The following is a 25,110-nucleotide window of genomic DNA, read 5'->3' as shown; positions in this document are numbered from 1 at the left end:
AATAATTATTATTATTATTAAACCGTAGCCGTCCAATGGCTATGCAGTGGTGTTTTGTGGCTTTGGTTTGTGTTTCCCTAATAATTAGCAACGCTGAATAGCTGTCACACGATTTGCTAGCTGTCACATGATTTGCTAGCTGTATATTTTTGCTCAGGTGTTCAGATCTTGTACCCAATTTGTTTTTCTCAGTGTATTTTGAGAATTCCTGTGTTTGGATATGAACTTTTAAAGATTTATTTTATTTTGTGTGTGGGTATTTCTCCTGCGTGCACAGATATGTGCACACATGCATGCCCAGTGCAGTGGATCCCCTGAGACTGGAGGAACAGACAGCTGTGAGCTGCCATGTGGATGCTGGGAGTTGAACCTGGGTCCTCTGCAGCAGTAGCCAGTGCTCTTAGCCACTGAACCATTTTCTAGCCCCTGGCTATGAGTCCTTTATCAGGTATGTAAACTACATATTTACTGTTGATTTCATTCTTTTAACACTAATGTTTTTTCCCCTTTTGAGACAGGGTCATGTCTGAAAAGATCTTAGGACTTTATGAAGCACAGTCTGTTCCCTTTTAAGACTAACCTCTAGTGTGTCACTTAGGAATCATTGCTGAGCCCAGAGCACAAACATTCTCCCCCACCCCCTTGACTTTGGGTTTTGTTTCCTGAGGCAGTTAGTTGCACTGTGCAGTTCAGACTGGCCTGGACTTTGTCATACAGTCTCAAAACTTGTGAGCCTCCTGCCTCTGCCTCCTTTTTCTTCTAGAAGTTTTGTAGTTTTAGGGTTTACAATTTAGGCCATGTTGTTTAATGAAATTCTCAGTCTTGTTTTTGATAGATAGCTCTCTGATAATGTTTGTTTTCCTTTATTTTTTCTATTTCAGAGTTGTTTGCATTGTTTGAGAGCCTCTCTTTTTTTTTTTTTTAAAGATTTATTTATTATATATAAGTACACTGTAGCTGTCTTCAGATACACCAGAAGAGGGCATCAGATCTCTTTACAGATGGTTGTGAGCCACCATGTGGTTGCTGGGAATTGAACTCATGACCTCTGGAAGAGCAGTCAGGTGCTCTTAACCGCTGAGCCATCTCTCCAGCCCTGAGAGCCTCTCTTTTTATGTAAGAATTTTGGTACTCAGAAGGCAGAGGCAGGTGGATCCTTGTGAAGTTGAGGCCAGGCTGGTCTACATAGTGAGTTCCAACCTACATAGTGAGACCCTGTCTCAACCAAAAAAAAAAAAAAAAAAGGTCAATCCTGGAAGTTGCTGGTGTTGAGCCTGTAATCAAAGCATCCAGAGAGAAGAGAGAAGGCAGGAAGATTAAGCTCAAGGTCAGCCTCCAAAACACAGCACACTACAGGCTTTGTCTATAGGAGACTTTATCTTTGAAAAAATAACACAAAAAACAAAGTAAACTCCTATAAGATAAATCATTCTGAATAATTTAAAACACAACGTAAAGGGAAAAACAAAACTGGTAAAAGCATTTGCTTCCAAGCCTGACTTTTACCTGGAGTTGATCACCAGTGGGAAGGACAGAACCAATCCCTGTAACCTGACCTCTGACCTTCACATGTGGACTGCAGCTGTAGAACCCTGCGCTGACCTAAATGAATAAACACAATTTAAAATGTTTTTTAAAAAATCATTAGAATTTTAATAAAATATTGCAAATAGATATCAAAGGTTGAGGACTCAGAAATACAGCCTAGCCCGTAAAGTGCTGCTTGCTCTGCAAGTATAAGACCTGGATTTGGATCCTCAGACCCATGTAGAAGGCTGGAGGCACCACTAGGTGCCTGTAACCCCAGCCAGCACTGAGGAAGCAGAGGTGGGAGGAGTCGCCAGCTGACCAGAGCAGAACCGAAATGGCTGTTTCAGTTTTGAGCACATACTCTAGGACAACCAGCTCTAGTCCAACTAGGAACCTGGAGTACACATACAATGAGGAGACCCGACCTATGCTTGGTGGGTTTGCATTCCGGTCTCTCTGAGTGGTCAACACTTTCTGTTCTTCAGCACGCCCTTCTGTGTTTCAGCCTCCACAGAGCCGAGGCCAATCAAAAGCTCTGTCTGGTATTCAACTATGAGCTTCCTCTTCTGAGTACTCACCCCTTGGACCGCCTTCCAGACCTCTATCTCACAGGGTTGCCCTTGGAAACTGTCTCTCCAGTGTCTCTCTCAGCATTCCCTGACAACTTCTTCACAGGCTGATGACCTCTTTCTCCCAGACTGGTCTCCTCAAAAATTACTCTCAAATATCAAAGACAATCTTTGCTAATAAAGGATACTACCTTACAATTATGTAATACAATTGTATAATATAATATGTAAAATAATGTAAAAATTGGGTATAATGGTACCCAATTTTAAATCCAGCACTGGGGAAGCAGAGTCAGGCAGATCTTTATGAGTTCAAAGCCAGCCTAGATACATAGTCAGTTCCAGGGCTATATAGTGAGACTCTTCCTTGAAAATAAACAAACAAACAAGGTGGAGAGTAGCTATAGAAAGTACTCTATGCCTATCTACACACCTATACACATGAGCATGGACAGCTGAAGATACATGTTGACATGCAAAGATGTATACGTACACATACCACAAACATAGAAACATACACATGCATACAGGAAGACAGAAATTGAAGATCTAAACATATAGACTTTGGCTTTGAATCAGAATACTCAGCAGTATAAATATACCATTTTTTTTCAAATGACCTATAAACAACAAAATTCCATTTAAAAATCTCAGCAGGTTTTTTAGCAAAAATTGATAACATGAATTTTTAAAAACTCTTACATAAAACAAGGCCCTCAAACAATGTAAGCAACTTTGAAATAGAAAAAATATTGGAAAATAAACATTATCACATAGCTATCTATCAAAAACAAAACCAAGATTCTCATTAAACAGCGTAGGTGGCTTTAAATAGCAGTCCTCCTGCCTCAGCTTGCAGAGTGCTGGGATTACTAAAGGCATTCACCACCAGGCCTAGCTTAATTTCAGCCGCAGTTATAAACAGCTGTCGAAGCTGAGTGGCATTGATTTAAAAACAACCAACAAAGCCAGTGGAACTGAACAGACAGCCCGGAGTAAGCATGTGCATGTGTGTGTACACTGACTTTTGTAATGGTTCAGAGAAGACTGCCTCGTCGATAATGGTGAAATGATCAGCTGTCCATATGCAACATGTGCACCATAAGCAGAATTACCACATCGTTCATGACAATAATTCGAATAGGTCATAAGTCTAAATTGTATGCCCTTTAAACTATAAAACTTAGAAAAAACCAACCAGCCTCTACCCTTGACCTACGTGTAGGATTTAAATGACAGTGAGGCATTTGTATTTCTGGAAATATTTAATAAAAAATTTAGAAGTCAGTCAGAAAGTGCAGATGGAGAAATTACTACATTTTCATAAGAATGTTAGTTGATTGAACAAATGTACTAACAAGATTTTTTTATTTGATTGTAAATGCAGAAATCTGAAAAACATAATTAGTAGAAACATTCTGTAGATTAATTTTGAAGTTTTGGTTTCTTAAAAAAAATAAAACATAGAAATATTATAAGAATTTGCTTGTGTTTTAATCCCAGGTGTGGGGCTGTAGGGCTGCCTCAGACTGCCCACAGCAGCTGATGATGATTTGCCTCGAGCTCTAGCAGGGGTGTGATTTTGCCAGCTGCAGAGAGTCTCTGCAGTCGTGTGATGTTCGGAGTTCTGGGGACTTTTCAGAGAGTATACAAGTGCAAGGGGTCCTGAGAGACGGGGTGGCTTTGCTGTTGGTTGTTGTTGGTCAAGGATTGTTAAGTAGTCCTGCACGAAGAAGGACGAACAGAAGGTGGAGGAAGAGGAGGAGGAGGAAGAGGAGGAGGAGGAGGAGGAAGAGGAAGAAGAGGAGGAGGAGGAAGAAGAAGAGAAGGGGGTTGGGGATTTAGTTCAGTGGCAGAGCACTTGCCTAGCAAGCGCAAGGTCCTGGGTTCGGTCCCCAGCTCCGGAAAAAAAGAAAAGAAAAAAAAAAGAAGAAGAGGAGGAAGATGAGGAGGAAGGGAGGAAGAAGAGGAGGAGGAGGAAGAATTAGATATCCTGATGGTAAATATCAAACTTGCCCCAAGGAACTTGACGCTGCTAATCAGAAGGAAGTAGTCTAGCAATAATGTTGCCCTCATTCTGACCCCTGACTTTATTCAGGGGTCTCTTCCCTCTTCCCTCCTGTCTAGTGTTAGGGGATTGAAAGAGTAGAAAAGGAGTGGAGAAGAGTAGAAAAGGAGTGGAGAAGAGTAGAAAAGGAGTGGAGAAGAGTAGAAAAGGAGTGGAGAAGAGTAGAAAAGGAGTGGAGAAGAGTAGAAAAGGAGTGGAGAAGAGTAGAAAAGGAGTGGAGAAGAGTAGAAAAGGAGTGGAGAAAGAAGAACCCACAAAGTAGCAAACACAGTCTACACATTTCTGTTTTCTAAAAATAGCTTTTAGATAAAAAGTTTCAGTTTGTCTCTACATGTATGTTATGATTATTCTTACAGTATATGATTATTCTTACAGTGTATGTATAAAGAAAATACATTCTGGCATCGAAAATGTATAACCGCAGTGCAGGTCTGACTTGTCAGTCTCCTTGTGGAGAGTATCCCTCCTCATGGTAATTTTATTGCCTGTTAGGTTTTTAAGGTATTTTAGAAGCAATATTGACATGGCATGTTATTCTTATGACTTTTCTTATTTGACGGGATTGAGTGTTTGGGGTGGTATGGCCAGACTGCTTTCTATTTGAAATTAAGTTTGGCATGAATCCACAGACCACAGGAAGCTCAAGAAGAAGGATGACCAAAATGAGGATGCTTTCACTCCTTAAAAGGGGGAACAAAAATATCATAGGAGGGGATAGGGAAGCAAAGTTTAGAGCAGCGACTCAAGGAATGGCCATTCAGAACCTGCCCCACATGTGTCCCATATATATATATATACAGCCACCAAAACTAGATAAGATGGATGAAACTAAAAAGTGCATGCTGAAAGGGACTGGATATAGATCTCTCCTGAGAGACACATCCAGAGCATGTCCAATACAGAGGTCAATGCTAGCAGCAAACCACCGAACTGAGAACAGGACCCCCTTGAGGGGAATTAGAGGAAGGATTGAAAGAGCTGAAGAGGTTTGCAACCCCATAAGAACAACAATGCCAACCAACCAGAGCTTCTAGGGACTAAGCCACTACCTAAAGACTATACGTGGACTGACCCAGGGCTCCAACTGCATGTGTAGCAGAGGATAGCCTTGTTGGGGCACCAGTGGGAGGGGAAGCCCTTGGTCCTGCCCAGGTTGGACCTCCAGTGTAAGGGGCATGGGAGGAGGTCCAAGGGGGGGTGTATGGGGGGAACACCTATATGGGGGAGGGGATAGGGGCTTATAGACAGGAAACCGGGAAAGGGAATAACATTTGAAATGTAAATAAAGAAATATATCCAATAAAAAAAGAAGTTTGGCATGAGAAACCCTGATGCCTACTTAGTTCTAAAGCTGCTTTGCCGGTTATTTACCAAAGTCACAATTACAGGAAATATTTACTTCCAGTTAGACTCTTTCTTAGTCTTCATGTCCAGAACTTCACTGAGTAGGGCTCTTACAGGCTTGCTCTAGAGCGAGCAGCCATGCCTCAAGTGCACTCACCACATGAACGCTTCATGGAAATTGGGTTCTCATGGTGGGCAAGATGGCTTTTGCTGCCAGGCTTGATGCCCAAGTTTAAACCCAAGCCCATGTGGTGGAGGAACAGAACTGACTTTTCCAGATTGCCCTCTGACCTCTACCTGTACCGTGGCAGGTGCATGTCTGCACACATATACATACATACATACATACATACATACATACATACATACATACATGGGAACGTTTTTATACCAAGGATCTGTGGGTGTGTACAGTGAAGATGTTCCTGGGTCTCCTTGGCATGGGGAAGAAGTAGACAGTGTGAGAGAGAGGAAGCACTTTTCCCAGGCCTTTCTGCCTCCCTTCCACATGTTGTTTGTTTATTTTGGTTGGGTTCATAGTTATATTATTATGACTCATGCTGTTTGTATTAAAGCACCCTTTTTTGCTTTTAATGGCACTAATAATTATTTGCTGGCATTAATAATTATCTTGTTTCCTTATTTGTATAGCTTTCCAGGCACTGAGTCTCAGACTCAGACTCTCTGTCAGTCATCTCAGGATTCTCTCAGAAACTTTATTTGATAAGTACGCGCTTGGTTTCATCTTGTTGAGACAGTTCCCCCCAGAGTCCTCTGAGATGGTCCGTCTGCACTGGTGACCCTCACGTCTGCTGTTGGCTCTTGTCATGTAATTCCTTTTCATTAATCCTGGGCATTCCCTCCTTTCTTCTGTATTGATGATTTTCATTTTCCTATACCCCATTATTTTCTCATTTTTTTTGGTCTTTTATTTTTCAGAACTTTAATGCCCATAAACTTTCCAAGAATAGTAAGGGAAAGAGTAGAAACTATCTGAATTCTTTAGGTACAAAACATACATTGAGTACTTCATGCTCATATATTGAATCACAGTTAACAAGCTAAAAGTATATATTAAATTTAAGCTGTGATTTTTTTTATTGGATTTTTAAAATTTATCCCCTTTCCCAGTTTCCCGTCCATAAGCCCCCTATCTCATTCCTCCTCCCCCTTCTTCTATAAGGGTGTTCCCCCACCCAATCACCCCCCTTTCTGCCTCCCCACCCCGACGTTCCCTTACACTGGGGGGTCCAGCCTTGGCAGGACCAAGGGCTTCTCCTCCCATTGGTGCCCAACAAGGCTGTCCTCTGCTACATATGCAGCTGGAGCCATGAATCTGTCCATATATATTCTTTGGATGGTGGTTTAGCCCCTAGGAGCTCTGGTTGGTTGGTAGTATTGTTCTTATGGAGTTGCAAACCCCTTCAACTCCTTCAATCCTTTCTCTAACTTCTCCAATGGGGACCCCATTCTCAGTTCAATGGGTGGCTGCAAGCATCCGCTTCTGTGTTTGTCAGGCTTTGGCAGAGCCTCTCAGAAGACAGCTATATCAGGTTCCTGTCAGCTTGTACTTCTTGGCATCTGCAATAGTGTCTGGATTTGGTGGCTGTATCTATATGGGCTGGATCTCCAGATGGGGCAGTCTCTGGATGGCCTTTCCTTCAGTCTCTGCTCCACACTTTGTCTCCATATCTCCTCTATTAATAGTCCTTCTAAGAAGGACTAAAGCATGCACACTTTGATCATCCATCTTCTTGAGCTTCATGTGGTCTGTGGATTGTATCTTCGGTAATTTGAGCTTTTGGACTAACAGCCACTTATCAGTGAGTGCATACCATGTGGTGTTTTGTTTTGTTTTGTTTTGTTTGTGATTGGATTACCTCACTCAGGATGATATTCTTTTAAAGAATTGTTTGTTTATTTTATGTATATGAGTACACTGTTGCTTCTTCAGACACACCAGTAGAGGGCATCAGATCACATTAGAGATGGCTATGAGCTATCATGTGGTTGCTGGGATTTGAACTCAGGACCTCTGAAAGAGCAGTCAGTGCTCTTACTCGCTGATCCATCTGTCCAGCCCTGGATGGTATTTTCTACTTCTATCCATTTGCCTATGAATTTCATGAAGTCATTGTTTTTAATAGCTGAGTAGTATTCCATTGTGTAGATGTACCACATTTTCTGTATCCATTCCTCTGTTGAAGGGCATCTGGGTTGTTTCCAACTTCTGGCTATTATAAATAAGGCTGCTATGAACATAGTGGAGCATGTGTCCTTGTTAATATGTTGGAGCATCTTTTGGATATATGCCCAGGAGAGGTATAGCTGGGTCCTCAGGTTCAATGTCCAATTTTCTGAGGAACCTCCACACTGATTTCCAGAGGGGTTGTACCAGCTTGCAATCCCACTAACAATGGAGGAGTGTTCCTCTTTCTCCACATCCTTATTATCTCATTCTTGATTTATAATTTTCTTTTAGTGTTGTATATATCACAGTCTCAATGAAAAATAGTTCATGGGAGATACAATTTTTCACCTTCCTATGTCTAAGAATGCCTTTATTTTACTATTGTATTTCATTGATAATTTGTTGGATTAGATAGGAAACCATTGTTATTAGGCATGTGCTCTTCCTGTCTGGAACTAGTTGGTGTTTGCTACATGAATGTAGTCCATTTGCTCTCAAATTTGCAAGCTATGCTGTCTCAAGTTTCTATCCTTTTAATTTTATTCAGTGAACTGGATACTACGGGTATTATTTTAAATTATTTTAGTGGTAACTTAACGCCTTGATTTGCCTCATCTCTGTTAAATCACCGCAGCATGCCGGATGGTTCACTTTTTAAGCATTTGACACAATTAGAAAACATAGATATTTAACTGTCATCCAGGTTAGGTAGTACATTGCCAACATTTTTCTTATTAAAACACTTAATAAAAATTATATATAAAGGTTACCTGCTTAAGTCTTTTCCTTTTCCCCTGTGTTCCTAAGCAGTGGTTTAATTTTGACTTTTTAAAAATTTAATATTGTACATTTATTTATCGAGACAGAGTCTCACTATGTAATGTTACGTACCTAATATTACATAAGGAACTTGCTATATAGACCAAACTGCCCTGAAACTTGCAGAGATCCATTTGCCTCTGCCTCAGGGCTGGATTAAAGATGTGTGCTACCATGCCCCACAATTTTGTCTTATCTTGAACCTATCATATGCGTTCTTTTAATCTAGTGTCTTTTGTTAATATTGTTTTGATCATTAAGCCGTGCTTTATGTAATTTGCATTATCATGTATATTTTGTTATATATGATATATGTTGTTTTATATGGTCTTGTGAATGGTCTACGATAGCCAACGTGTTTTAGGTTTGGAATGAGTGAATTTATTAAGCATACAGTAGGCCAGAGTAAAAGAATAAATAGTAAATGGTAGATTAATTTTCTTAGATATTTTTCTGTTGTTGTAAAAATATAAAAAATAAAAAAAAAGCTGTCTTTTATCCCCACTAGATCCATCACCGTAGTGCCCCAAGATATCTGCTGGATATCTTGCCAGAAGCACACATTTCAATTCCGTGGCAGCCCAGACTAGCTGCCCCACACTCCACTACACTTAAATCGACACATGAAAGAACACACAACACAATAACCTTAGATACAATTGATAAGATATAATTGCCCACCTAAAAATACAAAGTCCAGTTCCATCCATCCCTACAACATTTTTCGTGTATGTGTGTGTGTACATATACATATCTATACATACATATATATGTATATATAGAGAGAAAGTTATCTTGATAATTGAATTACAAGCTCCTTTGTTTGAGATTTTATTGACTTTATGAGTTAGTTTGGGAAGAATTGATATACTTATGTCTAATAACTCACCAGCAAATATCATTAATTTGTTATATCTTTAATATTTCACAGTCTAGTTTTCTGAATAGGAGTCATGTTTTTTGTAAAGTAGTTTTGTCCTGCATGAGTATACTAGTCTGGAGTCTCAGAGAAACAGAATTAATTACATGCATGCATGTATACACATTTTAAAAGAGATTGCTTTGTGCGTTTTGAGCAGCTGAGAAGTCTGAGGTCTGCTTTAATTAAGCCACAGAGCCTGGAGAGTAGCCAGCATGGTTACAGCCTGAGTATCAGGAGGGCCAATGCTGTGAGTTTGAGTGTGAACCTTAGTCTGAATGGCAGGAAACCAATAGATCATCTCAAATCTAATGAGGAATGAGAAAGATTCCTTACTACTCAGAAGATAAAATAATATTTTATTATTTAGTCTTTTACTCACATGATTGAAGCTGCCCACATTGGGAAGAACAATCTAGCTTTCTAATTCTACTAATTTAAGTGTTAACTCTCTCTGAGCAGAATACTCAAATGTTTATCTGGACATATCAGCACTCAGGAATCAACTATTTGAAGGAACACCAAATTAAGCCTTTTTTATTCCTTCTCTGTCTCTGTGTGCATGTGTACGTTGGCTGGAGGAGGACATTAGTGTTCTCCTCAGTCACTCCATCTCATTCTCTTAACTCATGCTCTCCTACTGAACCCAGAGGTAGGCTGGGGTCCAGCAAGACCTCCATTCTTGATCCTCCAGTCTCTATTTTTCACATTGCTGGGTTGTAAGATTTTTTTGCCATCCATTTGCCTGTAAAATTTATGATGTCCTCATTTTTAGTAGCTGAGTAGTAAATATTCCATTGTGTAAATGAACCACATTCTTTGGTTGAGGGACATCTGGGCTGTTTCCAGGTTCTGACTATTACAAAAAAGGCTGCAATGAACATAGTGGAACACATGTCCTTGGAGTATGGTGGAACAAATTTTGGGTATATGCCCAGGAGCAGTATAGATAAGTCCTTGGGTAGATTCATTTCCAGTTTTCTGAGGTACCTTCAGATTGATTTCCAGAGTGGTTATACCAGTTTGGAATCTCACCAGCAATGGAGGAGTGTTCCTCTTTCTCCACATCCTCACCAGCATCTGCTGTCACCTGAGTTTTTGATCTTAGCCATTCTGACTGGTGTGAGGTGGAATCTCAGGGTTGTTTTGATTTGCATTTCCCTATGACTAAGGACTTTGAACATTTCTTTAAGTGCTTGGCCATTCAATATTCCTCTGTTGAAAACTCTGTTTAGCTCTGTACTCCTTTCGTTTAATTGGGTTATTTGTTTTGTTGGTGTCTGACTTCTTGAGTTCTTTATATATTTTGGATATTAGCCCTCTGTTGGATGTAGCATTAGTGAAGATTAGGTTGCTGTTTTGTCCTGTTGACAGTGTCCTTTGCCTTACAGAAGCTTTTCAGTTTCATGAGGTCCCATTTGTCAATTGTTGATCTTAGAGCCCGAGCCATTAGTGTTCTGTTCAGGAAGATTTCCCAGTGCCAATGCATTCAAGGCTCTTCCCCACTTTCTCTTCTGTTAGATTTAGAGTATCTGATTTTAGGTTGAGGTCCTTGATCCACTTGGACATGAGCTTTGTGCAAGGTGAAAATATGGATCAATTTGTGTTCTTTTTCATGCAGACTACCAGTTAGACCAGCACCATTTGTTGAAGATGCTTTCTTTTTTCCCCCACTGTACGGTTTTGGCTTCTTTGTCAAAGATTAGGTGTTCATAAGTGTGGGGGTTTATTTCTGGGTCTTCAATTCTGTTCCATTGGTTGACCTGTCTGTCTCTATACCAGTACTATGTTTGTTTGTTTTGTTGTTGTTGTTGTTTTTATCACTATCGCCCTGTAGTACTGCTTGAGGTCAGGGATGGTGATTCCTCCAGAAGTTCTTTTATTGTTGGGAATTGTTTTCACTGTCCTGGGCTTTTGTTTTTCTTTATGAAGTTGAGACTTGCTCTGAAATGGAACCTTATGGGTTCTTTGGAAAGTCAGTTGTGTTGGATGGTGTTTTGCTAAGGAAAACATGTGAAGAAATGTTTTGCTGAAGCAGACGGGAGAAAGGATGTTCTCCCGAAACAAGCACATGAAAGGACATGTGATGAAGGATTCTTTGCTAACAACACACATGTGTTGGCTCACCTTACCATTGCATGGTTGAACTCCATTTGTTGCAACTCCATACAGAGAAACTTACCAGAAAAACTTCTGGTGATGTGGTATAGTTTCTTGCCACTTCCTCAGACTCTGGCTGATTGTTAGCGTGATGTCAGCTGAGAGAGACGCACATGCTGAGGCAAGACCCATAGAGGATACATGATGTTTGGAGGAAGTATAAAACACTCAATAGACAGTGACTTAACTTGCTCAGAGAGCTAGCTGTGCAGTACTTGTTGGTCTTGTGTCTTCGCTGATCTTTGCTTCGTTGACAGAACTTCTGGCTTCCTTCCTGCTTCCTCCTGATGTCTCATGCTGAGGCTGTCTCTGCTAGGTAGTGCCACCACTGTTGATTCGTGTTTACTATTCTGACTACAAAACTAGACTACCAATAGATATCTGTGAAGTGCTTGCAAGCTGCCGCTGTTGACCTGTGAACTAAGCTGCTGATTTCCAGACAACATAGGTGGGAGTTGTTCCAAAGAGCCATTTCTAAGCAGGTCCACTCTCTCCCCCTTCCTCCTGTATCCTTTCTTTTCCATTACCTCTGGTGGGTGGTGGGCTGAAAGTGAGGTTAAAGCATTCAAGAACCATCATTAAAAATAGACTTTTAAAAAAATTCAAGTTACATCACTCTTTTAATGTCTGTAAGAATTGTGCTGGGATTTTGGTGGAGAGTGCAGCGAATCTAGAGATTGCTTTGGTAAGTTGGCCATTCTCACTGTTACTCCTACTGATCCGTGAGCAGGGGAGATTTTTCCTTCTTCTGGAAAAATCTCTTTGACCTCTTTCTTCAGGAACTTGGAGTTCTTGTTATACAGATGTTTCACTTGCCTGGTTAGAGCTACACCAAGACATTTTATATTATTTGTGGCTATTGTGAAGGGTATTGTTTCTTTCTCAGCCCACTTATCATTTGTATAACAGAAGGCTACTGATTTGAGTTAATTTTATAGCCAGCCACTTTGCTGAAGTTTTTCGTCAGCTGTAGGAGTTCTCTGGTAGAATTTTGGGTGTTCCTTATTATACTATTGTATTATCTGCAAATATTGATACCTTGACTTCTTTCTTTCCAAATTATATCCCCTTGATCTCCTTTTGTTGTCTAATTGCTCTAGCTAGAATTTTGAGTACTGTATTTAATAGATAGGGAGAGAGTGGCCTTGTCTTGTTCCTGATTTTAGTGTGATTACTTCAAGTTTCTCTCCATTTAATTTGATGTTGACTGCTGGTTTGCTATATATTTCTTTTATTATGTTTAGGCATGTGCCATGAATTGCTGATATCTCCAAGACTTTTAACATGAAGGAGAGTTGGATTTTGTCAGAGGCTTTTCCAGAATCTAATGAGATGATCATATGGTTTTTTCCTTTGAGTTTGTTTATATAGTGTATTGTATTGATGGATTTCCATTTATTGAACCATCCCTGCATCCCTGGGATAAAGCCTACTTGATTGTGGCGAATAATGTTTTTGATGTGCTCTTGGGTTCTGTTTGTAAGAATTTAATTTTATTTTTTATTTAATTTTTATTTTTGCATTGATATCCATAAGGGAAATTGTTCTGAAATTCTCTTTCTTTGTTGGGTCTTTGTGTGGTTTGGTATCAGAGTAACTGTGGCTTTATAGAATGAATTAGGTAGTGTTCCTTCTGTTTCTATTTTGTGGAATAGTTTGAGGCATAGTGATATTGTCTCTTCTTTGAAGGTCTGGTAGAATTCTGTACTAAAACCATTTGGTCCTGGGCTTTTTTAAGTTGGGAGGTTTCAATGACTGCTTCTATTTCCTTAGGGCTTATGGGACTGTTTAGATGGTTTACCTGATCTTGCTTTAACTTTGGCATTTGGTATCTGTCTAGAAAATCATCCGTTTCATTTAGATTTTCCAGTTTTGTCGAGTATACACTTTTATAGTAAGCTCTGATGATTTTTTTCAATTTCCTGAGTGAGGTAACTCAGACCCAAAAGGACATGCATGGTATATACTCACTGATAAGTGTATATCAAGAGAATACTCGTGATACCACAGACTGTAAGAAGTTTAACAAGAAGGAAGGCCCAAGTGAGGGTGCTTGAATCACACTTAGAATGAAGAACAAAATAATCATAGGAGGTAGAGAGAGGGAGGGGCCTCGAAGGGAGAGAGGAAAGGGGAATACAGAGGGGCAGGATCATGTATTGGGGGAGAGAAATATGCAGTTTCTGGGAATGGGGGTTGGAGACAGGGGAACTTCTAGAAAGTCCCAGAGACCTGGGTTGGGAGAGACTCCCAGCACACAATGGGGATGACATTAGCAGTCTGATACCTGACAATGGGGAGATGGACCCTGAAGAGAACACCTCCAGTAGTTAGACAAGAGCCCCATTGGAGGGATGGGGTCACCAACCCACCTTCTAAATTTTTGACCCAGAAATGTTCCTGTCTAAAAGAAATACAGGGACAAAAATGGAACAGAGACTGAAGGAAAGGCCAACTAGTGACTAGCTCAACGTGGTATTTATCCCATGGGAGGGCACCAAATCCTGACAATATTACCGATGCTATGTTGTGCTTGCAAACAGAAGCCTAGCTTGGCTGCCTTCTGAGAGGCTCTCCCAGCAGCTCATTGAGAGGTTGCAGATACAGCCAAGCATTGGACTGAGGGCGCGACCCCTATGGAAGAGTTAGGGGTAGGACTGAAGGAACTGAAGGGGATGGCAACCCCATAGGAAGACCAGCAGTGTCAACTAACCCAGACCCCTGGGAGCTCCCAGAGACTAAACCACCAACCAAAGAGCATACATGGGCTGCTCCAAGACCCCTGGTACATATTAGCACAGGGCTGTCTTGTCTGGCCTAAGTGGAAGAGGATGCACCTAATCCTGTAGAAACTTGAGTTCCCAGAAAAGGGAGATGCCCAGGGAGAGCACCCTTTCAGAACAAAGGGCGGGGGATGAGTTGAAGGACTCTGAGAGGGGGCACCGGGATGGGGGCAACATTTGGAATATAAATAAATAAAATAATTTTTTAAAAAAATGACATAATGAAAAAAAGTAAGATTTTTTTTTTAATGTCAGGGCTAGAGATCTGAACTCAGATCCTTATGTTTGGATAGCAGACTCTTTGATTGATAAACTCCTCGCGCCTTCTTAGCGATTCTCTTACTTTCTTTTGTCTTTTTGCCTTACTGCACTGGCTAGGACCTCTATAATGTGGAGTAGAAATGAAAGAAAGTGTCCCCACCCCTTTTCTCTTTTTCTTTCCTTCTTCTCCCCCCAGCCCCCCAGTTTTTTGAGACATGAACACGTCTCTGTGCATGTGTGTCTATGTGTCTGTATGTCTTTCTTGTGCTTTTTCTTTGATTCTTCTTTGTTTGTTTTAATCTTATTATTACTTTTTAGATACCTGGTTGTTTTGCAATGAAAGAAAGAAGAACCCAGAGTTAAGAGAATGAGATGGAGTGACTGAGGAGAACACTAATGTCCTCCTCCAGCCAACGCACACATGCACACAGAGACAGAGAAGGAATAAAAAACCGATCTGGTGTCCTTCTGACAGTTGATTCCTGGGTGCAGATATATATGTCCACATAAACACTGCCCTTCCGTCCGCATGTCCCAGGCTGTCCTGGAGCTCACAGAACTGCCAGCCTCTCCTCCTGAGTGCTGAGGTTAAACACACCTGACACCACGCTTTGCCTCTTTTTTTCCTGTAAAACATTTATGGAACATAGGTTTTTATCATATAGTATATTCTTCATTTTTCTCAGGTTACCCTCTCTCATCCAAGTCCACACCCTTTCTGTTTCTCATTACAAAACGTACAGGCATTAAAAGTAATAATAAGATAAAACAAAAACAAAAGAAAAAGAAACAGGAGATGGGCAGGTGAAAAACATGCAAACACAGTAACACTCACGTTTACATACACAGAAATCCCAGGAAAGCACAAACCTGGAAACCAGTCATATGCAAAATACTTGTACCGTCAAGAAAATGAAATGCTTGGCAAAGCATTAGGAGACAAAGAACCTCCAAAAATACCATTGAGTTTGTCTTGTGTTGGGCATGGTGCCTGGCCTCAAGAGTGACTTGTATACCCAGTGAGACTCTGTTGGTAAAAATTATTTTTCCTTTGTGGGCAGTTACCGATTAGTGAAAGCTTCTGGACTAGGATGGGGCTCATGTCCACTTCCTGTCTGTGCTGGGACTCCATGTGCTGCAGACCATGCAGGCCTTGCACATTGCTGCCACGGGTGCTGGGAGTGCCTGCGTTCATCATCCTGCCGTGTTTTCTTGATGTCCTCCATCCCTTCTGTCTCTTAGTCTTTCTGCCTCCTGTTCTGCAGGGTTCCCTGAACCCTGCGGGGAGGGATTTGATGGAGACCTCCCATTTAAGTCTGAGAGTCCCAACAACTCTCTTGTGGGTTTCTGTATTTGTTCCCATCTGTAGGAGTAAGTTTTCTGATGAGGCTGAGCACTGATCTGTGAACGTAGCAGAATGTCACTAAGAGTCATGTACTGCTACATTGCTTTAGCAGAACAGCAGTGTTCGGTTTTCCCTAGGTTCTCAGCCTACCTAGTCTCAGGTTCTTAGGCCCTCAAGCAGTGTCAGGCATGGCTTTCCTCTCATAGAGTGAACCTTAAATTCAGTCAGACAGAGGTTGCTCACTTATTGCACAGGGTGACCGGCAGACAGGTGCCCACGTAGATGGAAGGGGCTGCGTCTGGGTAGCTGTCTACCTTTTCCCTTCGGTAGTGTGCCCAGCATCTTCAGTACCCGGAGCACTAGTCAGTAACGGTGAAGGCTCTTGGTAGGTACCAGCTTCACTTCCCCACATTCAATTAGTCAGCAGTAGGGTCTTACCAACAGTCTTTGCAGAACCAATAGCCTTACCTTGCCTTTCTCTTGATCCTAGAGGCAAGCTTTCATTATTTTAATATTAACTATGATTTTATTATAGTATTCTTATAGATATCTTTCCCCAAATAAAGACTTTTTTTTCCATTAAATTAAGGAAACACTTGAAAAAGCTATTTCATGAATGAATGTTGGATTTGTTTTCAGTTGCTTTTTCTTCATCTATTAGGATGGTTATAATTTTTCTTTTAGTATGTTAATATAAATTATGTTACTTGATATTCCAGGATCAAACCAACTTTTTTCATTTAATTTCTTTTTTCCCCTTATATCCTTATCACAGCTCAGTCCCTCCCCTATTCCCAGTCCCACCCTAACAAATTCCTCCCCTCACGGGGAAAGCTTCCCCATCCCAACCCTGTCTCCCCCTGTCAGCAAGACTAAGCACATCCTCTTCCTCTGAGGCTCAACCAGGCAGTCTTGTTACGGGAAGGAGATCCAGTGGCAGGCAAGAGAGTCAGAGATAGCCCCGGATCCAATAGTTAGGAGATTCGCATGAAGACCACGCTGCATATCTGCTCCAGATGTGTACGGTGCCTGGGTCCTGCCCCTACATGCTCTTTGGTTGGTGGTTCAGTCCCTGTGAGACCCCCATGGGCCCAGGTTAGTTGACTCTAGGTCTTCTCGTGGTGTCCTTGACCACTTGGCTTGTTCAGTTTTATTCCCCGCTCTCTCACAAGACTCCCCGAGCTCCCCCTGATGCTTGGCTGTGGCTGCACCTTTTTCTCATCAGCTGCTGAAGTCTCTCAGGAGTCCGTTATGCTAGGTTCTTGTCTGCAAGCACAGCAGAGCATCATTAGTTTTAGGGCTTGGTTGTCTCCCATGGGATAGGTCTCAAATTGGGGCAGACATTGGTCTGCTGTTCCCTTAGTTTCTGCTCCTTCTGATCTTTAGCTGTGCAGATCTTGTAGGCAGGATGGAAGGTTTTGTGGTTGGGTTGGTAGCCCCCTCCCTTCACCAGAAGTCCCACCTGGTACTGGAGGTGGCTACTGTAGGCAGGCTCTATACTCCCCACCACCCGAAGAAATCTCAGCTATCTAGGAGAAACCAAACTTGTTTATGGTGTGTGTGTGTGTGTGTGTGTGTGTGTGTGTGTGTGGTATGTGTACATGTGTACAAATGTTCTCCTCCCTGCCTGCCTGTCTGTCTGTGTAGTGGAATTTAGCTAGCTGATATTTTGGCTTACTGCTTTTCCTTTCTGGGTTTGTGAGGGAAAATGGCCTATTATTTTCATCTTTTGTTTGTCTGTCAGTCTTTTTTTTTCCTTGAGTTTGCTTCAGATTATTGTATTCCTTCTTTAGATGCTTGACAGTTTGTCAGTGATGTCAACTACAGTGGTGTTCTCAACAAATTTCAAAACACTGAAATCAACAAGTTTTTATGTGGTATTTATTCTCTTATGCTTCTGAGTAACAAACTGTCAATGAGCTAGATCCACCCCGAAGCTCATGAAGTATGGTTTTGTTCTTTATACCACATGCAATTGCTGTAAAGCCCAGTGCAGAATATCTTCACAACCTGAGTATGGTCCAGATGCGATAGCACACACCTGTAAATCCCAGCACTTAGGAGGCTGAGGGCAGGGGTCTAGGCCGGCCTGGACTAGATGAGGACACTTAGCTTCAAAAACAAAACAAAACCCCTATGTTTAGGAATTCTGAAATAATTCCTGGATTCTAAAGTATATCAAAAACATTGAAAATTAGGAATTAGTTTGATTATGAAAATTTATTAATATTCTTAGTTTTCATAAAGTTAGATGTTGCAGTATACAGAGGAAAATAAAAAAGTTGAGACATAGTCATGTAAATAACATCTCAAGAAGTCAGTAGAACCAAAAGGCAGGACTTAGAGTCTATAGGAGGAGGTGATCCACTAGTGTATGCCTTGATAATTTTCAGGAGTGGTCTACTCCACGTGTAAGGGAAATCTTTGTGCTAAATTTTGCTAATCAAATTAGCTCATGCTGATTTCTTTGTGGAAAGGCTTTTCAATTACTGATCAGTTTTTAAAAATAGTTTTGAGGATATTTAAGATTATTGTTTTGTGTGTCGATAGCACTGATACCCTTTTTATACTGTGGCATAAAGAGTTAGAGCAGTGCCTAATTTTTAAAATCTATTTGCAATATGTAGGTGCAACTGTTATTGTGATTTTTTTTATATTCAGTTATAACAAATTATTAGGATAAATTACTGGTTATAGCTTTAGAAAAAAACTGTAGGAGCTCAGCATAATTGTGCAGTGGCATTAGGGAGCACATGCCATCATGAAGGCTGCATGTGACCTACTCCTGTCTGTCTCTGATACAGGCTTTCCGAAGTGTCTCTGTCCATTGCTGGTTCTGTCTCCTAGTGGACACTTTAGGTCACTGAAGATATCTATGATTCCTCTAACACTGTACCCAATAGTTTTTATGGAGTATGCTTTATCATTGTGTGTGTGTGTGTGTGTGTGTGTGTGTGTGTGTGTGTGTGTGTATGCATTATGTTCATGTGCATGTAGAGGCCAGAGGTCATTCTTAGTCATCACTCCTCATCTTGCTTTTCGAGGCAGGATCTCTCTGTGGCCTGAAACTCACCATGCAGTCCAGACTGATTAGCCTGGGAACCCAAGCGATTTGGCCAACTTTCCTACTTTGATGGCAGGCGTGTGCCGTCATGCCTAACCTTTGTGGGTTGTGGAGCTGGAACTCGGGTTCTCATATATTCAAGACAAGCATTGTATTTAGAATTGTCTCCTCAGTCTTGAATGTGTGCTTTTTACTAGTAGTGAGCTCTCTACAGAGTCTCAGAATTTATTTATTTATTTATTTATTTATTTATTTAGTAAATAAATACATATATATGAGTACACTGTAGCTGTCTTCAGACACACCAGAAGAGGGCATTACAGATGGTTGTGAGCCACCATGTGGTTGCTGGGACTTGAACTCAGGACCACTGGAGGAGCAGTCAGTGCTCTTAACTGCTGAGCCACCTCTCCAGCCCCAGAATCTCAGAAGTTTTAAAAAAAGTTTAAAGAAGGGATAAGAAAAATGAACACAGACCAATAAATTGTCTTTCTTTTTACTTAAACCTCTTTGAATTATATTTTATGTGCCTGCATGTATGTCTGTGCACACCATGCATGCAGTGCCCACATAGGCTAGCAGAGGACATCGGATCCCCTAGGTCTGGAGTCACAGACAGTTTTGAGTGGCCACTTGGTGCTGGTGACCTAACCTTGTCTTCTGCAAGAGCAGCAACTGTTTCTCCCTCACTGCTTGGCCTCCTCTCTGGCTACCTGTACAGTTTTCTTTTAAAATATTTATGTTGGCTTATAACCATTTTAGTAAAATATTAACTTCATGTAGGAGTCTCGTTGGTTTTTTGTTCATTTCCTATTTCTTGCCAGTGCCTTAACTGAGAAACTTTCTCTTCCAGGTTCAGGAGCAAGTGCACCCCACCCTGTCGGCTAACGAAGAGTCTCTCTATTACATCGAAGAACTCATCTTTCAACTGCTCAATAAGCTGTGCCTGGCTCAACCGAGGACTGTTCAAGATGTTGAGGTAAATGCTATCGTGTCATCTCAGAAGTCATGGAATGAATTTTAGATCTGAATCTTTGGTATTCTAAATTTCTATGAAAACTAAAACCACTGAAATTATGTGTGATATATATGTTCAGTGCACTTTCAAGAAATATGTCATCAGCTCAGTTCATTAAGAAAATGAAAGTGTTTAGAAAAAGTGTGTGGATAAATGGAATGAAAAACCTTGAAACGTTATCTCCTATGATAGACAAGAATTAACTCGAGATCCTGACTTGCTATAAAGACTGGAATTATAAAGGAGGAGTGCTGATGAGTGGGCTCATAGTCTGGAATCAAGCAGACATCTTTAGAGGAGATTGAAAACACAGTGACTATCAGAGGTTAAAATCAAGAAAATAAAAGGTGTCAACCACACCTATAATCTCAGCACTCACAGGCTAGAGCGGAGGATCTCTAGAGTTTGAGGTTAGCCTGAACTTAACATACAAAATGAAACAAGTAGCAGACAAGGAAAAAAGACAGCTTCCTCCCCCAGATTTGCAAAATTGAATAAAAACTCAAAACAGTAGATATGCTAATTGTCTATAAGTACATGGAAAGTTGCTGAAACTCAGAAGCCACGTGAAAATGAAAATTCAAATCATAATGAACTTCTTTCCTAGCCACAAAAAGTGAAAAAGTACAGAGAAGTGTGGTGGTGATGGTTATACTACACACAGGCGAGAGAGCAGACTGCGTAAGGGAAGGTGGAGGTCGTTATGTTGCTCACGGGCAAGAGCGTAGACTGCACAGAACTTTACAAGTGGGAGTTTCAATGCTATAACAACTATGCAAAATTGTTGGGCAGTTTCTACTAAAGTTACTTCTATGTCTAACATATGTCCCAGCTGCTGTACTCTTAAGTATGGAGAATGAAAATAAATGTTCATAAGTGATATATATACAACCAAGACGTTTAATTTGTAATAGCTAGAAGTTACAAAAAGTTCAGATTTCCATCAATAATAAAGTGTGTGTATTGGTTACTTTCACATAACTGTCATCAGAATCACTGTGAGAGGACAGCTTCAAGGAGGAAGGATTCATTTCAACTCAGTTTCAGAGGATTCAGTACACAACTTCTTTTTTTTTTTTTTTGGAGCTGGGGACCGAACCCAGGGCCTTGGGCTTGGTAGGCAAGCGCTCTACCACTGAGCTAAATCCCCAGCCCCTCAGTACACAACTTCTTTGGTCCTTGTGTTGGACCAAGTCATGCCAATACAAGCAGAGCCGGTGAAAGAGAAGTCCGCTCACCTCACAGCAGACAAGCCAGAGTGTGGGCATGACTGGGGACCGTGAATATGCATCAAAAGCACATGTCTAGTTTTGACCTACTTCCTCCAACTTGCTCCTACTCCCTAAAGTGTACAGAATCTCCCCAAAATAACAACACCATATATTAACACATGAGCCTGTGAAAGATATTTCATGATCAACCTGTATCTTTTCCCCTTGCCTAAAGACTCATTACCATCTCATAATACAAGTACATCTTGTCTATCTCCAAAATTCTGAACAGTTCTAACATTGTTCATAAGTGTAAGCCCAATGTTTCCAACAAAATCAAAGCAGTCTCTTAGCTGTAACCCTCTGAAAAATCAAAAAGAAAATTACTTCCAGTATCCAGTGGCACAGGGTGAACAGTTCCATTGCAGAAGGGGAAAGGGGAGTCGTAGGAAGCGTGATAGGACCAAAGTAAGGCTAAAGCCCAGCAGGGAAAGTATTGTAGCTCTGGTTCCAGCAGCCAGAGCAAGTGATACTGACATGTGAGGTCTAACAGGCTAGGGCAGCCCGACTCCTGTGGCCTTCCACCTATAGCTGACATGACGTCTCTCTCTGAAGCTTGATGTGGGATATAGTTCACATACCTAGTACTTTCAGCATCCCGATATCTCCATGGCAGCTTAGACTTTCTTACACCCAAGCACCTTGCCTTCTCAGGGGCTTCCTGCAGGGATCCAGACCCTGTCACACATCGCCCACGCGACCCTCATTCCTCTTACCTTTGTATGCCTACAAACCCAGAATCATATGAACAAGACTGGTCTGCCACAAACTTAAGCTAGGCTAAGACCACAGCAGCAGCTCTGGGTACCTGAGCAATTGAAGCTAAAGACATTTTCCCAGATGGCTGGGTGGGGCACCTGTCTCTTAAATGAATTAAACCCTCTGGACCCGATCCTGCAGCGGGTAGGTTCAGGCCAATTTCTAGATTCCTTAGGTTATGTATCCTGTTACTAAGGTATAAGGGACTTGACTTGATGTGAAGTGGGGTAAGGCAGCTGTTTGGACAGGCTGGCCTTCAGCTTACCATGTAGCCTTGCTCCTGATCCTCCTGCCTCCCCCTCTCAACTGCTAGAACTATAGGCGTGAACTACATACTGGGCTTTGAAGTGTTTGTTAGTTTGTTTTTCAGAAAAGACTTATTTATTTTTATTTTATGTGCATGGAGGTTTGGCTTGCATGTATGCACTCCATGCATGCTTGGTGGTCACAAAGGCCAGAGGAGAGCATTGGCTCCCCCAGCAGTAGTCACTGATGGTAGCTTGCTGCTCTGTGTGCTCTGGGATTCGAACCCTGACCACGGCTAGAGCTGCTAGTGCTCTTAACTGCTGAACCATCTCATCGCATCACTAGTCTTTAAACAACCAAGTCTTCCATGTTTAACATTTTAAAGCCTTCCTCTTTGACCAAACTGCACGTTTTGGTCTTTCTACTCCTGTTTCCCTATGGATCTTTGTTGTAAACCAGACTAAAACGCGCCAGTGACCACTGTTCACAATACCAATGCTATGCTATTTTGAAATTTCCTCTGCTAAGTTATTTTAAAATTTATCCTCCCTCAGAGTCTCAGAACACATTCACAGATGCTTTACACAGTATGGCATACATGACCTCCGGTCTCATTCCTAACAGTGTCATTTCCATGTGGAGCCTTGCCGGTACAGTGTTTACTGTCACGTCTTGTCTCCTGACTGCTCTCTAGAACTAAGCTCTAATTGAAGACCTCCTTCTACAAATCCCTTCCGGAGGCTTAAGAACCACCTCATAGGTATCATCAAAGTGATGGCCCTGGTTATGTGGTACCGATTTCTTGTATTGGTCCAAGTTTTGTCACTGTGGTGAAATACCTGACATGAACAACTTATAAGAATAAAGGATTTACATGGTTTCAAGTGGTTTTCTGTCATTTAGCTCATGTTTCTATGTCTGGAATGAGGCAGAATATCCTAGTGACAGGAACATCTGATGGAGGCCATTTATTTCACGATGAGATGGGGAGGCAATACAGGGAATGCAAGGAGAGAAATACAGGAACAGACCACAATAAGAATAACCTTTAGGACACAATCCCTCATGACTTACTGCTTCCATTTCAAAACCTGCAAGTAATTCCATTACACAGTGATGCTGTACTTGGTCAAAGTCCTCAGGATCCAGTCACTTCACAAACAAGTCCCTAATACAAGAGACTATGTGGAAGCTATTATAACCAATCATAACAATAGGTGGAAAAGTCAGGTTCTCCAAAGGAGCAGAACCTATAGAATAAATATATAGCACAAGAGGAATTATTCCATTGGCTTACATGATATGGGTTAGGCTGGAGAAGCAGTGGCTGTCTTCACACTGGAGATATAATAACCCAGTCACTTCTCAGTTCATGAGGCAGGAGTCCTCAGCAACCCAGTGTGCTGCTGGATACTTGTAGGATTTCTGAAGAGACACTTGAGGCACATTGGAAGGCCAAAGAAGCTGGGTTCCCATGTGAGAAAAGAGTGAGAGCAGGAGCAGCATGGTAGACACACCCATGCACAAGGGGCAAAGCCAGGAAGACACAAAGGCAAGTTTCCCTTAGAGCTTATGCCAACGGCCCCCACTCAAGGAGAGGGTTTGGCAGTATGAGTTAAGCCTTCTAGGGACACCCTCCTAGTCCTACCCAGAGTCTGTTACCTCAGAGTTGATTCTGATCTAATTAACCTGATAACCAAGATTGGCGTTCCCAGTGGATAAACAAATAACAATAGATTAATAAAATAATAGAAATAAAATTAGAAAATGAAATGTTATGTGTAGTAAAAGTTACATTCCACAGAAGTATAGGGTAAAACCAAAAAGCTATGCCCGAAAGAATACATGTAACATTTCATTTTATGAACTTTAGAAACTGCTAATACCAGTGGTAATAGAATCCAGGGACCAAGAGGCTCGGCATGTAAAGGTGCTTGCCATTTGGTGATGCAGAATGATGGCGTGAACTTGATGAAACACCAAAGTTGTCCTCCGACCTTCACAGACATGCTGTGACATATATATGTGTGTGCTCACACACGCACACATATTAATCAGGAAGATCAGGACTTCAGAAGTGTTCTGTGTATTGATCTGGATGATGGCTCATAGGTGTAAACATTTTCAGATTCATTGAGCTGTAAACAGTGTTTTCAGTCTGACACAGTGATGCACGTAAATGATCTTAGCACACAGGCAGCTGAGGCAGGAGGAGTGTAAGTTCAAGGTGGTCCTGGATACATCTCAGGAAGAAAAACTTTGCTCATGTTAGTACAAATAATCATTACCTTGATAAAAGATTAATGTAAACCTTAAGGCTATTTGTTCATTGTTTACATACATACATATATATATATATATATATATATAAAACTCTGCATGAGTTAGTGTCAAAACATTTTTGTATTAGTTATGTAAAAACATTTTTAGATTTAAAAAAACTGTCAATGCAACTTCTAGATACTATTTTTGCCTTGTACTGTTACAGTTTTTGAAGATTATGTAACAAATTACAACTTCCCATATAAAGGAAAACTGCTTTAGAGTGATTGAGATGTCAACATTTTTAGACACTCTTAAAATTAAAACATTTATTTCTTTTTTTTGCTTTAATATTTCAGCATTAAATAAGTATAACAAAAATCTTTTCAATAGCTAAATTTTCTTAAGCTTGATAATATAATTTAAATATAGGAAATTTACGTAACTGGAGTTCAATTCTGACAGATAGTTCTTATTCATGTTAAGCACTGGTTAGATTTA

General features: G+C 41.0%; 1 protein-coding gene across 5 annotated transcripts in view; it reads left to right on the top strand.

Annotated features, from left to right (window-relative positions):
* The window catches only part of Sos2 (SOS Ras/Rho guanine nucleotide exchange factor 2), a 113,191-nt gene that overhangs the window by 15,499 nt on the left and 72,582 nt on the right, over window positions 1-25,110 (top strand). For 4 of the 5 annotated variants that reach the window (NM_001135561.1, XM_008764721.3, XM_039113012.2 and 1 more), the window contains exon 2: window positions 19,907-20,032. In NM_001135561.1, the coding sequence (NP_001129033.1) occupies window positions 19,907-20,032 (126 nt within the window). Of the gene's footprint in view, window positions 1-277; window positions 449-19,906; window positions 20,033-25,110 lie in introns of those variants that run through there. The other variant, XM_063262560.1, reaches the window with a different exon arrangement.

The sequence above is a fragment of the Rattus norvegicus genome, chromosome 6 (assembly GCF_036323735.1).
Source record: "Rattus norvegicus strain BN/NHsdMcwi chromosome 6, GRCr8, whole genome shotgun sequence".
NCBI lineage: Eukaryota > Metazoa > Chordata > Mammalia > Rodentia > Muridae > Rattus > Rattus norvegicus.
Note: the sequence above shows the minus strand (reverse complement) of the source record. Positions and strands in the feature narration are given on the sequence as shown.